Source organism: Crocodylus siamensis, chromosome 1, assembly GCF_052110815.1.
Source record: "Crocodylus siamensis isolate JL-2025a chromosome 1, ASM5211081v1, whole genome shotgun sequence".
NCBI classification, from domain to species: Eukaryota; Metazoa; Chordata; order Crocodylia; family Crocodylidae; genus Crocodylus; species Crocodylus siamensis.
The window spans coordinates 318,527,192-318,543,204 of NC_143395.1; the positions used below are offsets into that span (position 1 = coordinate 318,527,192).

The following is a 16,013-nucleotide window of genomic DNA, read 5'->3' on the forward strand; positions in this document are numbered from 1 at the left end:
TAGTGTGAAAAAGTTTCTGACCCGTTGTAGTTGTTCTGAGTTCTTTGCACCAAAAGAATTGTTCTGTTGTTTTTCTGTAGTCAAAAATTGAGTGAAATTAAGAGCTGACATTTTCTAAGGAATGCCTGACGTCTCATAAGGGGCCTTCAGTCCTAAAAGATGTGAGAATCATTGCTCTGAAAATTATGTACTAAGCCCAGAATTTACTTGAACATACCTAGAACATTGCATTTGTAGATTTATCTTTTTACTAAAAAATTTGCCTCTTTTGTCAGGAAGCAACTTTTTCAAGAAGGGGATTTTGCTCTGTATGTTTAAGTCAAGTCAGTATACTTAATTTGCTGACAGAGATTTTTAATATCTCCTAATAAAAGAGCCAGAGTTTTTAAAGGCAGCTGTAATAGACTGAGATAAAGTAAAGGGATGGGAAATTAGCAATCAGAGACTCGTCTGAAGAAATTGTTGTACTCAGTTTCATTAAGAAGTTAAACCTATTGCCATAAAATATCAAAACAAAATGAAACTACATTATTCACTCGATTTGTAAGATGATCCTGTTTTATAAGATGAACTCCCCAATAATTAGATTCTATGTATAGAAAATGTATACATTTGATATAATTTTCCAGGTATAGAATTTAATTATTGAAGTTTTGTCTCGCATTTGTAAACCTCTCACTGCTACAGCAGGGAAGATAAATCTGGGTGGGGGTCAGGTAGTCCGTTTGTGCTCTCCCTCCTCCCCAACTACTTTCTCCTGGGACTCCTTTCCCCCTCTTTACTGACAGACCCTGTTCTCCCCAAGCACATGGAAGTGAGGGGCAAATTTGAAAACACTGACCTGGAAATAAACATAGCTGTAGCAATTTGCTAATAGTATTCATAGATTTAGTTCACCAAGCGTTGGTGCATTTTACCTTTTCTGAAACTGCTGCAAGCTTTAGTTTAGGTACTCCACAAACAACTTTAGCACCTACTTATATAGAGTGCAGAATATGTATGCTACTAGTCCAAAGCCAAAAGGCTCATGATTTACCATTATGGGCCCCAACAGTGTCAACAGCATTTCAAGCTTTGGTGACCCAACAGCTCAGCACTGTGCAGGATGTGTGTGTGTACTCCACATACCCTCCCCCACCCCCAAAAGATCCATGTGCTAATTAGCCCTTCGCTCATGACTAGAACTGGGTATTTTTGTCATGAGTCCTGGGATGATCCAATATTTATCTGCAGATGAGGTGCAGGGCAACCTGGTCTGGTTTCACCTCATGGTGGGTGGGCCACACTAATCATATGTGAAAGGCTGAGAGAAGGGCAAAAGGGATTCTGGTGAACTGTTTGGGGCCCTGTTTGACGATGTTTGCCAGACGTTTAAGGCTGGTGAAGAAATGGGGATAATTGGAAACGGGAAAGAAGGGCCCAACTCAGCTGTGGGACTGAAGAGGAAGTTGAAATGTAGTCAGTGTAGTGGCTCACCATGCCTTGAAAAAGAGTTATTGGTGAGGGGGACTTTTAGTCTGTGGGTACTACTATATGTTTTATTCAGATAGCCTGTGCTAATCTGTCTTTGTGGAGATGACGGTGACAGTGCAGGAGAAATGGAATAAAGGCTACGTAATAGAGAATAGACGCTAAAGACAAGAGCAAAGACTGAACATAATTATAACAGCGCAGGGAGCACAGGTGTGAGTTTTTGTAATGGGTATGTGGGAGCATGGGTATGTGTATTGTAACAGCTGTATGATTCTGTAACTGTTTTGTGTTTGAAGCTTGTAGGTTTGTTGTGTATGTGTGTATTGCAAAAAAAATCTATTGTTGTGGATAGATAGCTATCCTATCGCTTCTCAGCATTTTTAAGGCTATGATCAGTATTCTGGGCTGCAGTTGTCTGTTCCTAGGGCCAAGGTCACCTTGAATGGCATTGTGTAGTAAAGGGTGGAGACCTGTCCAATGAACTGCGGATAGAAGAACCCTGTACAAGAGTCTACTATAGTCTTCCAGTGGAAGGATCTCAGCTACACTCCTATTTTATGGTGATGAGGAATTTCTCCCTAGCTTCCTTTGAGCTTAAGGGCAAGTGAGACTTGGGGGCATCTGAAATCCAAGATCTCCAGATGCCTGCTGTAGATTTAGGAGTAACTGAAGCCGCAGGCTGAAGAATCTAGGAAGGAAGATACTTGCTGGTGATAGTGCCAGATAGACTTGAACGATTGAGGTTTTGTTTGTTCAGTTGATAGGATTTAGAACCGATTTGGCCTGAGACACAAAATTAAACCCTCCCCCCCCCAAAATAAAAAAAAAATAAAAAATTGTAGGTTCCCATCAGCGTGTTTGCCCAATGTGGGTCATATGTTTTATAGTCATGCTCAGTGTTGGCTGCATTTTATCAACTTTATAGTTGGTTTCCATTACTGAGTACCAGTTGTTTAAAGATAGGCAATGTATATAGTGCAGTATTCTTGTATGCAAACTTAAGATGAGGGGCTTCCCCCCACATGCTGATGGGTGGTGTGGGGGAATCTTGTCTTTCAATGGTAAAGTAGTAAGGGATGAATCATACCTTGCAAAAATAACACAATGTATGGTCGCAAAGTTGCCTTGTATCATGTTAAAAAATTGCACCAATATGATCTTGGTAAGAATCTATAACCCCTTATTTACCTGCTGCCTGGCAGGGCAGACCTGTATCAAGGGCTGTTGCTACAATATCAACTATCTGAATTAGAATACAAAAGTAAAGGCTGGGTGAAGTTAAACATATATGCAGCTTTTATTGTAATTCAATCTACATATGATTACATAAAAATTAGTATTAAGGTTGCAAGACCAAGCTCTCTGAAGTTAGAGAATACCAGAGTAAGGTTGTATGGGCAACCTTGAAATTAGTAGTTTCTAATTAGTAATTAGATGAGCCTGGACATCTTCCTGAAGCATTGCAACACCACCTTATTTAGGCAGGTATTTAGCAAGCAACCTTAAGTTGCCATGTTGTTGGGGAGTATTTGTATATCTTATTTAATATTGTATCTGTTTTTATAAATTATTTTGTCTTTTTTGTAAGCTGCCTTATGTTCCTTTTCCCAAAAAAAGGACTCATATGTCTAATGAATTAGTAAAATATTGTATTTACCAGAATTTAGAGTGATTCTCTAATAATTAGATTCTGTAAGTGGAAAATGTCTACATTTTGTTAGTTTTCAGATCTAATTATTGGAGGGTTATCTTAAACTGCAGGGCAGGCAAAAGGTATAAAACACTGTATACCTTGCCTTCTGCCACTTGTTCATGGCCCCCCCACCTCTGTGCCTACCCCCTGCCGCATCAGATTCTCCTTCTCTCTGTCTCCTCTCACCCTCTCTTGGCTGCTTATCTTTGTCCTGGCAAGGCCTGACCCCACTCCAACCTGGGACCCAAATCATGTGCTTGCTCTGGCCCCAGCTTAGCCTTGTAGTACTGAGGGCTGGAGCAAACAAATACTCTGTGGCCTGGGCTGGAGTGGGACTGGAGTCTGCAGGAGATGGAGCAAAGGGAAAGTGGCAGGCAGGGTGGATAACGATTTAAAAATAGTAATAAAAAATCAGATTTTTATTTATTTGTATTTTTATATTTTTTTCTTTAAAAGACTTTTAAAAAAATAAAACTTAAATAAAGATAGTTTTAATTTAAGATGCATTAAAGCTCAAAGACATCATCATGGAATGATAACTTCTAATTATATATTATTTGATATATTCGATATATTCATGTAAACTTTTCTAAAAAGTTTTATAAATAGGTCACAACCTACCATAGACTATATTAAGGGCCCAATCTTATGGGGTTCTCAGAGGCTCCTCTGTACATTAGTAAAGATTAACTCTGCCCAGCAGAACATGGTGCTCAGTCTAGAAGATCACATTAAGCATCTCTGTGATGCTCAATTTCAGCTCTCAAACTGGGGATTGGTGTCTCCAGAGATAACATCCTTGTTAACAGCAGTATATGGAGATGAGAGATAAAAGACCTGAATACCTACCCATCAGCCCTCTTGTCTCTCTACAACCTTCTGTGTAGAGTCAAGCCCTTACCTCTGTCTAAAAGTAAAAAGTGTGAAGAAGTTAAATAAAGTTACAACAAGAATGCACTTTCTGTAGGAAAAAAATGATTAAATCAAGGCATCCTGACCAGTGATTTAAATAGATTTCATGTCAGTCAAATCCACCCCGGTGGCAGGGGTGGGCTAGGGGGAGAGGTAAGGGGGCAATGGGTGTGGGATGTGGGGAGATGAGAGAGAGAGGCAGTGAAAAAGGCAGATGGAAAAGCCAAGGATGTGGAGGGTAGACAGAGGCTGCAGGGAAGCAGGTGGGGTTGGGGGCCAGAGGTGGCAGGGGGACACACAGTGGCTGTGGCTATGGCTCCAGCCCCAAAATGCAAGATGAGGAGGGGCTTCTCTCCTCCTTGTTGAATGGGGAAAATCCTTTAGTCTTAGATTGGAGTAAATATGATGTGCCTTATAATAGCTATATAATTATGTCTAAATAGTATGCGATTATGTAACTGCATTGTCGCCTTAGGTATCCAAAAATAAATGTTTAATACTAAGGTTTCGTTTCCTAACTTTTGAGTGGTTGCTTTTTCCATTATATGTATTATTTCACTTAGTTCTTGGATATAGTTTTCTAAGTGAGCTCAAAAAAAAAGCAAACTGAGGTTTCTGGACCAGGGGGTACAGGGTTCCGAGGCTGTGGAGGTGAGAGGCAAGGGATGCAGAGACATCGGAGGGGGAGTTGGGGGGGTGTAGGCAGCTCTGGCTCTGCAGCAGCTGCCTGCCCCTCTTGTGTCTCACACTTGATTCCAAGATTAAGGACATTTTCCCTCATGTTAAATGAGAGAAACAAACCTCAACTTAGAATCGAGTAAATGCAGTATTTGAGAGATTTTTTTTTAAGGAGAAGAATGTATGAAAGTGAGAAAGCATTCTTTTATTTAGTTTTTAGAAATGCTGAAATGAAAAAAAGCATGGACAGTGTAACAGAGAAGTACCCTTACTGTCATGGCACTGACTCGAGAAGGTACTCTATTAGCTGTTGAGCATTAGTGGGAATCTCAAAGTGGATAGTATGGTATTCATTTGGAAAGAAGAACACTTGGAATCTTGTTCTGCTGTGGAGTTCCAAACTGTAATAAGCAAGTTAATATTTAATGTAGAACAAATTTAACTCTTACTCTAAAATACCTTTTTTATAATATGTGTACTGCCGGAATATTGTAATGTATTTCTCTGTTGCACCATTTTTAGTTTTTGTTCTGGTAGCATTAAAAGGGATCCACCTATTTTTCTAGAGGAGTACTACCCCCTTTAGAGGCTGTCCTTTGTCATGCATTCTCATCATGACAGCAAACTGCAGCTTGGAAGTTGAACTAGTTTGTACTTTCCGTAGCTTCTGCATAGAAAAGGCTCTTTTCTCTGGATCACTGGCATGGTGTTTACTTTGATCCCAAGAAGAACAGGTTTTCTCAGGTTTTTCAGTTTTCTGGCTAACAATGCAGGCAAGAACAAACAGAAGTATAAAAAAAGAGCTTGTTATAGCCTCTCCGCAACAATATAGGGATGCAGCTCAGTGTGAAGTAGAAGTGGACAGTCCTGTGGAAGTGCTGGTAAGAATTTGTGTAAATTAAATCTTTCTGTCTAATTTTCTTACACTTTTTAGGAAGTGTCTTGATTTTTTTTTTGTTAATTAGTCAGACTTTTTATTCAGGCTGTTCTTGATCCTTTTCTACCAATATGTATTTGCTTTTGGTGTGTAGTTTGGTTTCAGTGAGGTTTTACTTGAGGATTACAAAATATATTTCAGGCTCTTATTTCATACTGTTTACTGCTAAACATCTGTTTATTTTAGCTTAATGTATCTTAAGGTGGTTGTACAAATCTTTAAATTGAGGTTATCTACATTCTTTAATACAAGCAGGACATTACATTTTATTTTTTCAAGAGATATTGCTTTTGCTTAGAGATTTCCTAAATTGTTAATATTTTAAGGACATATACTACAGACTTCATAATTTATTTAATATTCCTGAGATTAGTGTAGCCTATTCAGGTATGCTTAATTGAAGGCTACAATATTTTTATCTTTATAATTGTTGAATTGTGAAGTGAAATGTGTGCTCTCTGAGGGAGGAATTTGAGAAGAGTGTGTTCTCTGTTGCTGAGTGGGCTGTATGCTTCTGCTGGAATGTTTATTGTACAGTAAGAGCGCATAGTATTTTTGTATGCAGGCTCCAAGAAATCCTCCAACACAGTGCAGCTAAAACAATTAACTTTTTCAGAGCCTCTCCTTAATTCCCTGGCAAGTCAGTAAGTGTATACTTATGCTTGATAATTGGAAGCAAGTACTCTATTTAATCATGTCTGTAAGGTGTTCCATTTTTGCAAATGAGGCACTGAAAATTTTGACCAAGCTATTATTATTTTTGACTGTGTAGTTGGGAAAGGGTGGGTTGGTTGGTTTGTTTGTTTGTTTGTTTTAATGCTTTATTATTTTCATTTTGTTGCTTAGGAACTGTAGCTCCCATTGAAATATGTGGAAGCTTTAGGTACTCAGCGCTGCTGAAGACTTAAATCACATTTATTTTGACATGCAAATGAAACACTTTTGCCTCTATTAGAAAATGGTCTTGGTGGTTAGTGATTTGTTTATTTTTATGTAGTTACAAAATGCATTCTATTACCTAAAGAAAGTGTGTGCTAAAAAGGAAATCTGATAATAGAAACTCTTCTGACACTTAATTTCATTCTTTATTCAAAGAAGCCATTAATTAAACCTCCCCTTAATACAGGTGTATTCTGATTTTTTGTGTGGATATTTGTTTGAGAAATGTGAGCTAATCTTTGTTTTAGGTTTTGCTTTTTGTGTGTTTTGTTCTGTTTGAAGTGCTTAACTTTATTTGGAATAAGTTTTTGTCCCCCCGTGAATATTATGAGAAGGTGTGTAGTGTTGCAGATGTTTAAAAATGCTGAAGTTGGTCTAACATGTACATACTTACTAGAAACATAGTGGAACAGGATACTAATTTGTCCATATAATTTAAGCATTCTTTTAATTTTCAGAATACTATTTCTGTGTCCTAACATGCATGGGATACATGAGCCCTGCATGTTTCAATATATCCCACACCATATATGATGCTAATTGAGTATATATATTGTAGGGGATAGACATAAATGAAAAAGACATTTTAGAAATCAAAATTCTTGATAAACATTACATTTGACATTAGAACCTACTCACATTTAAATGTATATGCACTAACAAAAGTGATCCTCTTGTAATTTCAGTTGCCTATTTCTGTTTTAACCTCTTGTATAATGCTGCTGCCCATAATTTAATGTTTGCTGCTGTAAAGATATTTATGCTAGATTTGGTTGATTTATGCTGTTCCAGAGTACAGATAATTTTGTATTTATAAATGCTGCAGCCCCTATGTAGGACACTTTTCAGAACACATCTAGAGATATGTGCTTACCTATCCCAAGGCCTCTTTTGGGGGGGCTGCACTGTTTTTGCTGCCTCTTGTTCAAAGCATATTTAATTTGTTAGCAAAAATAGTAAGGTGATTACACTGGGCCCTGTCTGGGATAATAGACTCTGAAATGGCAGTGGATCACTTTAACTATGTTTTTTCTGGAATTAGTAGTAGGATCATGGAAAGATTGCTATTCATCTGCTCAAATAAGACTAAGATCATGCTACCTCAGGGGCCAGCAGTTAACAGCCCACAGGCCAGAACAACCCAGTTCTGGTCCAGTGTAGACTAGGGGGCTTCGGCAGTGTGTCAGTGGCAGGGGCTTCCCCTCTGCCTTCACTGGGTCCAGGCAACCATGATGCTGCAACTTCCTGCAATGTGAGCACAGCTAAATGCTGCAGTGCCCCAGTTCAGCTGCCTGCTGCCTGGAAGCTGTGCTTCTGCTGTGGGGGTAGAGAGGGTGGAAAGGAGAGCAGGGTGAAGCAATAATATTGCGGATACAGTTTTGTAAATACCTGGTCCCAACAAATCTCCCCACCACTTGGAGTCTATGCCTGTGTCACAGCTGAGGAAAGGACAGCTGGGAGAAGTGGAGGCAGCACAGGAGCAGCTTCCTGGCCCCAGCATGAGAACAAGGAAAACCCTGCTCTGCTGGGTACACTGTTGAAGCCATCTGGCCTGCATTATACTGGAGCTGGAAGGGTGAGAAGTGGCAGCATCATAGGCACAACTGGAAGCTACCTGACTGCAACGCAGGCAAAGGTGTGGGCACAGGCAGAGTTCTGCAGACCTAGTAGCTCCATGGGCCAAATGTGGCCCACAGGCTGTACATTACTGACCTCTGTGCTACTTTGTGGAAACAACCAGAAGAAATGGCAGAAACTATACTGGCTCACTTCTTGTTTCTCAGATTACCAGACTACAGCTTTTACTGAATTGTCTTGAGGCTTAGGTTGGGATAGGAGTCAGAAATGTGGAGTTTTAGGCATGGACTAAAGTGTTGCAACCTCTTGTCTCAGAGGCCTATTTTTTTACAGTTATTCATGCCTCCCTTAATCTGCATGTTTCACTTTGTACAGTGATTTATTTAGAAATGCAATTCAAGAGCAGCAGTTAGAAAATATAGTTAGGATAGAATGGGTTGCTTCCTGTATGAAGTGTTTTCAAGGCACATTTATGTATGGCCTTCTCTGATCCATGATGGCTTATGGTTCATTCCAGTGTACAGTTTGCAAGGACTTGGTTTTAAAGTTTAGGAATTCCTTGTGGGGTACTGAAACAGGTTAGTTAACTGAGAGCAGCCCGGGCTCTGTGGTGAGTGGTAGGGACCTACCCAGAGCCTGGGCCAGTTATGGCAGGTGGCCAGGAGGCTGCAAGCCACTACACGGATGTCTGTGGAGCCCTGGCCTGGTTTGTTGCTGGCAGTAGGTACATGAGCCCATCAGGGCAGACAGCAGGGAAGGGGCCCGGGCTGAGCTGCCACAATAAGGATCAGGCCACTCATGGCTCCCCTGTCATCTGCCCTAAAGCAAGCGTGCACCCACTGTTGGCCCCTTTCCCACTGTCTGCCCTGAGGTGCACATGCCAAGCAAAATGCCTTTGCATGTGCCATACTCTGATGTGTGCTGGGTTTGCCAGCCCTTGTCCCAATACATCAGATAGTATTTCTGGGATTCTGCAATTCTTATTTGAATCCCAAGGTATCCTTATCCTACGATAATTCTCATCTAGGCCTCAGTTCTTTTTTGGTATAGAATTTTTCACATCTCCCTAGCAACCTATTGTCCGGTATTGCTATCCTTTCCAAATGTACCCAGTAAATGTTTTGGAAGGAGAGGAGGGTATGGTCTTCACACCAGACAGCAGGAGAGCAATAGCAAGCAAAATAAAATGCACTCAGCAGGTTGAAGAGAAGAGACATCCATTATATTAGGCGTGGACAAAATACAGTCCACAGGCTAGATCCGGCCTGCTAGGCACTTTCATCTGGCCCACAGCACCCGCTGACCAATTGTCCCCTGACCAGCGCTTCCAGCCACAAGAGTTGGGAGCAAGGCACCCATGTATACACCCCCTCCCCCCAAACATACCCTATTGCGCCTTGCTCCCACCCTCATGGGCAGAAGGGCCTGGCCAAGCCAGTATGCAGCCTGCAGGGGACCTCCTCTGTTACCCCAGTGTCCTGCTCACTCTGGGCAGCAGGTAGGGAAGCGGTGGGGAGTGGGAGTGGGAGCTCCAGCTGGGCAGGAGCATGGAGTGTGGTGCTAGGGTTGGTGGCAGCTTGGAGCTCAGGTGGGCCAAGTGTGGGTGTGAGGGGGAGGATGAGGGGTGTGGGCCCCCCCACCCCCCCATCTACCATGGCCCTCAGGGTGGTTGTGCCAAGCACATGTGCTGGTGCCTGGTGGTGTGCAGTTCTGGCCAGCACTGCACATCATGGTGAGTGCAGCCCAACTAGGCTGCCTCTATTGTTGTTGATCCCCACTGCGCACGTGCAGCCCCCATACTCATGCACCACTGGAGGGAAGCTCCCCATGATGGAGCCGGCTACCTTCTCTGCTGTCCAAGTCCCAGGACTCTGGTGGAAGTGGAAGGGAGCCCCGGCCTGTGCTTCCTTGCGGAGTCCTGGACCTGCATGGCAGGGAGTTGTGAAGGCTTTCCTCCAGTAGCACAAAAGTGTGGGTACTGTGCATGTGTGGCAGGGAGTGCCAGTGATAGAGATGCCCCAGCTGGGCTGTACTCATCGCAATGTGCAGTGCTGGCCAGAGCAGTGTGCTGCTGGGCATGAGCTCCCCGAGTGTCCTCACCTGCTGCCGCTGCTGCTGCACCATGAGTGTGAGGGGGTCCTCACACCCCCCACCCTCCAACACCCCCCACAAATGCCCCACATCCACAACCTTCCCCTACAACCCTTCACATATACGCACCCTTAACATACTCTATGCCTCCCCCACACCCACAACCTTACAACCTAGTGCATGTGTGTGCACGCGCACACACATATATACACACACAATAGAAGACTAAGAATTTATTTTGAGTTATTATGCAGTCACCTCTACATACAGTATGCAAACACAAATGACAAAAATATTTTTTGTAATTAAATTAAAATATGTTACAGTAGGTGTTTGACTTCTAGTGTATGATTTGTTTTTTTTTCCTGACTCTAAGATGGCAACCCCCCTCCCAAAAAGAGTATTTTCGGAGGGATGGGGAGGGACTTCTGGTGGCAAAGGTTGGGGAGGGCGGGAAAGGGGGGACACGCTTCCGGTCCCAAGATGGTGACCAGGGGGAAGAGCAACTGTCAAGGGGTGGGGCTACCCATGTGGCCCCCAAAGCTCACTAAACCTTGTTAAGCGGCCCTCCACCTGAAGTAATTGCCTGCCCCTGTGCTATATGGCCACTTTGCAACTTCCAGTAGACTAAAAACATGGAAAAGTTTCCTCTTTACAATGCAGCCATGCTGGTGGCCACACAGATAAAAAATGAGGCAATTGTGAATAGAAATGATCAAGAAGGGAGTTCAGATGAATATCAAACCTGCTGAACATCTCCCTGCAGGTACAGCGCTTGATTAGACCACGTGGAGCACATTTAGCCACTTCCAAGCAGGGGTCATTAGGACTGTAGTTAAACTGTAACGATACTAATGATGCAAACACCAGGTGTGAATGTGGAGAAGAATTTTAGACTGTATAACACTTCCTGGCTTTCCCATGCATGGAAAAACAATGTGCCGATGAGAACCTTACTAAGTCTACAGATCGAACAATAGTGTGTGCCCATTTTTAGACTTGGATTTCAGCATGTTGACAGGATATGAGAAGTAATAACAGCAGGTAGTGCTATTTAGATAAATTGTGATAACCTGTGAATGTACTGCACTCCTTTGAAGGAATATTGGTTAGTAAGTGGGAGAGCTTTTTAGAACCAGTAAAAAGAATGGGGGCAATTTGGGTTAAAACCGAAATAGAAAATGTTACATTTTAAATTAGAATATACTTTTCCTTTACTGCCTGTTCTGACTTCATTTTTTTAAAACAAAGATTATTTAGGTTTTTAAGGATTTCAGGCCAGAATGTATCCATAATTATTGCCAGAACTTCAGTGGTCAGTTTTTGTTTTGTGTTTTTTTGGTTGTTTTTTTTTAATTCCTCATGGGGTCATAAGATCTTTCACTTTTCCAGCTAGAAGACCTCTTAGAAAAGTAGCAATGGTGTGGATAAGTTAATAAAAGGAATATTTTACTATGGTGACTTCAGGTTTGACATGTTAAAGCAGGGGTTGGTAATGTTTTTTGGGCAGAGTGCCAAAATCACCTTTATTTGTAAGATGTTGGCACACCAGGGGCAGATGTCAGGGGAGCTGTGAAGGGCCTGATCCTTGCCCTGGTAACACAGCCCTAGCCCCTTCCCTGCTGTCTGCCCCAAGGAACACATGCCAAGCAAAATGCCTTTGTGTGCCATGCTCTGGCACCTGTGCCAGGGGTTGCCTGCATCTGTGTTAGAGCATGGGCACTGTCCTTGTCGGCACTAAAAATTAACAGGCTATGCAGTATCTTTTATTTTTAGGGCTATAGAACATGGGTATGATAAAAATCATGGAAACTTTATCATTGTTTTAGATGCTAGTAGCACTAAATATCTGGATTTGACAAAGTAGACTATTGCCTATGAAAACTTATGTCTCTGTAAACTACTTAGTCTCCAGTGTGCCACCCTGCCGTGCCTTCTGCCTAGGTTGACAAGGAAATTCAATTTGGTAGGATGTAGTATTGTTCATTTTAATGTGATGACTTCTGTACCTAAAGGGAAGAAGTCAACCCATAACAGAAGCAGAAATGTATTCATATCCAGAAAACCTAATGCGAGTGAAGATGTTTTATCAAAAAGTTTGGGGAATTGTTTTTAATTTGATAAGGACATGTTGCTTTGTAATGTAGACTGGAGTTAAGTGAAGATGAGCTTGGAAACTTAGTTTTACTTCACTTAGTTTTGGTTTGCATGAGGCTAGGTTTACTTATACTTTTCAGAATTATTCTACAGATACTTTGGGAAAAGGTAAGAGCACACCCTTAAGCTGACCTAACTAGTCTGACAAAAAACCCTAGTGTGGAGGAGGCCATACTGATAAAGTGTTTTTGTCATCTTACTTTGTTAGGCAAAAGATAGGACAGGGGCCACCTTAGTTCCCATTATTCAGGGAAAGAAAAGAACAACTTCCTCCCATCCTGCCCCACAAGACTAACACAAATAACTACCTGTCTCGCCTCTTAGTTTATATTGTTTGGGAAGTGATATAGCTGATGTAGGCTTTGTATTGTAGATGGCCCTTGGTAAAACAGTAGAACCAGGGGATTCTAGTTTTCAGTTTAAACCAGAAAAAATGGACAAAATAGCATCATCTGGTATTAAATTGCTGTGAGAGAGCATGCAACTTTCTGTTCATTGTATCTGTGGTTGACTCTCTTTAAATTTGTATAGTAGTAATATGGTCAGCACTTTTTTGATGTGGTTATATAACCTGGGGAAAATATTCAACTAATAAATGAGACTTTCTTAAAGTTCTAGAGTATCTGTTTAAACTTGCTTGCTAATTGAAACCTATTATTGCTCAAATATATACAATATCAATTCATGTAATACTACAAAAACTTATTTTTAGGAAATTTTAAGGCATTGCTGCTCAACCTTTTTGGCGCACGAGCCAGATGAGTGGGGCATGGGTAGTCTGTAGGTCAGATTCAGTGCATAGACTAGCCCTGCGTTCTGGGTTTGCAGCAGTAGGTTAGGACTGGCCCTGGACACTGGATCTGGAGCTATGGACTGGCCCTTCTGCTGGTCTGGGGCTGTGGGGCCATGTCATCTGGGGTTCCCTGTGGGTCCAAAAATTTAGCAACATGGAGCTGTGGAAGCATTAATGCCCCAACCACAGCTCCCCCACTGCCAAATTTCTGGTGTCTTCCGAACTCCACTGTTTTTAAGGCACTACTAAATTGACCAAAACTATAAATTGCTATAAAGAGTAATTTAAAACATAATTTTGGCATATAACCTGTACAGTTGTCCTTATGGATTACAAAAAGGACGTTCTTTTTCAAAAATAAACTACTTCAAAATTTAGAAAAACTGTCTAGGTTTTCTACTGGGATGTTTTGGAAAAATAAGGTTGTTTGATTTTTGTGAAGAGCGGAGCAGAGGGTAAAATCTGTTGCGGGTTTAATCTAAATAATTGTCTTTGTAATGATAATTCAGTGGTGTAAAGATTGCATATTTTAACACGCATCTGTTCTTCATCGGTTTTATATTTGTCAAAATCTAAGGAAATATTTCTTAAGTCAAATAACCACTGTGTGTGACTAGTGACTTCTGTTTTAAACATGACTACCTCTTTTATTCCTTCACTTTACTTGTTATCAATTTCAAATAACCTTCTATGTCCAAAATGCTATATATAAAAATGTATTTGCTTGGGTGGAGTGGAAGGGAGTGGAGGATTCAATTCGCATATTTCTCTTTTGGCTAAGTAGTGGTCTACAGTTTAGAAAAACTATTCAGAAAGTTTACTGAAATAGTGGGCACAGCATGAAGCATGGTTGTCCTGTGTGAGTAATAGACTTAAAGGCTCCAATGGGGCTTTATACTCAGAAGGCACTGCTGGGTGGTGCCTTGTAGATTTAATAGACTAACATGGCTATGTATTCAGCTTTTCTTCATTTTAGAGTGAAGGAACAACTGCCTTAGCAAGAGTCATAAACTAACTTCAAGTAATTCTGTACATGGTTAGAGTCTTTCTTTTACCTGAAACAACGTACCAGAAAATTATTTTTAGTGATGGAACTGAGATTAGTTTCTGCTTCCTGATGATGATGTTGATGTGGGTCACTGCCAAAATCCACATGCTGCTCTTACTGTTTTTTGTTTTCTAAATATGGTTTCAGCAGATGAAATAATCCTTCCTCTTTACTGAGATCATAGGCATCCCTGAAGATCTAACAAATAGCTTTAAAAAAGCAATGAACTTGAGTTCAGGAAACGTCAGAGAATTGTAGACAATTAAGTTTATATGAATTGTGCCAGCCACTTTACTGATGAATAGGAAGACGAGAAGGGTTTTCCTGGTTCCGTTAGGGCAGTGGCAACATTCCTGTTGATATTGGTTAGGACAGAACTTTACTCAAGATGTCTGCTCTAGAAACTCTTACGTTCTATAGAAGCTTCCTCTAGGACAGGATCCTTTTTTGATCTTGTGAGTCTAGTGTAAAGTCATGTGAAAAAAACTTCAGTTGGTCTTAGGCTAAGTACAAACAGTCAAAAAGACTGAGGTTGAATTGTTTCAATCTAGGCAGCTTCCTCTAAGCTGTGTAACTTGAACTAATAACCAACTGAACTGACATTCAGTTTTCAATTTGCAGAGGGAGCCTCCACTGGCCCAGGCCACTAGGTGGTGGATGCTACAGCACATCTTCGAGCCTGCTGGCCATTGCCAGCCTAGCCAAGTGTCCCCAAATCTCTGCTGTCCCCCCACAGGGGGTTGAGAAGTTTCCTGTTGGGGTGCTGGCTGGCCCACCTTTGGGGGAGCCTAGCCTGGGTTCCCCAGCTCAGGCAGCCCTGGTGAGCTGAGAGGAATCCTACCCTCCCTCCCAGCTGCTGATTGCTTCAGCCACTGCCATGGAAGAGAGGGGGAAGGAGTCCTCTGGGCCCAGTGCCTGCCCATGAAGCCACCTTGGGGGGGCTTCCTCCCACCCCAGCCCAGGATCCCCCCAGTCTGGGGCAGCCTCTGGGAGCAGAAGGGAGTTCTTCCCCCCTGCCCCCAACCTCTTGCTGTAGCTGCTGTATCCCAGGAGTAGCCTAGGGAGCAGAGGGAAATTCCTTTGCTCCCCTGTGTTAGTTTCGTTTCACTCGCTGCAGCTAAGGCACACCTGGCTGTAGAGGAGCAGGAGAATTTCCCTCTGCTCCCTGAAGCTGCCTGGGACTCTCAGCAGCTGAGGCAAGCAGCAATGTGGCTTGGGAGGGGAAGAATTCCCCTCAGCTCCCTGGGGCTGCCCCAGACTGGTGGACACGGTTGGGGTAGGAGGAAGCTCCCCCAAGGCAGGGGCTCCCTGGTGCCACCATGTTGGGCTCCATGGGCGGGCACCTAGCTCAGAGGTCTTTTCTTCCCCTGTCCTGTGGCAGCTGCTGAAGCAATCAGCAGCTGGGGAGGGGGAGGAGAGGGCTGCTTCCTATAGAGTCCTCGTGTCCTCTTTTTCTTCCTAAATCTCATGAGAGTAGAAGATTCCCATCATGCCTACTGGACTGCTGTCACCGGATAGTTGTCCTGGTTCTAAGGCTGTGCTTCTGACTCTTTCATGGCCTCTTTTAGGGTGCACACTTAAAACCCTGGCTTTTCCTTCCCGCCCATTTTGCTGAATTGTGATTATTCCCATGGGGCATGAATTTAGTTCAGTGGCTATGATTCTGCTTTCTCATACAGAGGCAATGATTGTCTCACAAAGTAGAGAATCACAA

At 42.3% G+C, this 16,013-nt stretch overlaps 1 protein-coding gene across 8 annotated transcripts in view; it reads left to right on the forward strand.

Moving 5' to 3' along the window:
* Positions 1-16,013, forward strand: part of DOCK9 (dedicator of cytokinesis 9) — a 271,504-nt gene that overhangs the window by 71,998 nt on the left and 183,493 nt on the right. For 2 of the 8 annotated variants that reach the window (XM_090023029.1, XM_090023083.1), the window contains exon 1: positions 5,383-5,637. The exons of the other annotated variants lie outside the window; for them this stretch is intronic. In XM_090023029.1, coding sequence (XP_089879155.1) covers positions 5,524-5,637 — 114 coding nt within the window. In that variant the 5' untranslated portion in view covers positions 5,383-5,523. Of the gene's footprint in view, positions 1-5,382; positions 5,638-16,013 lie in introns of those variants that run through there. 8 annotated transcript variants of the gene reach the window in all.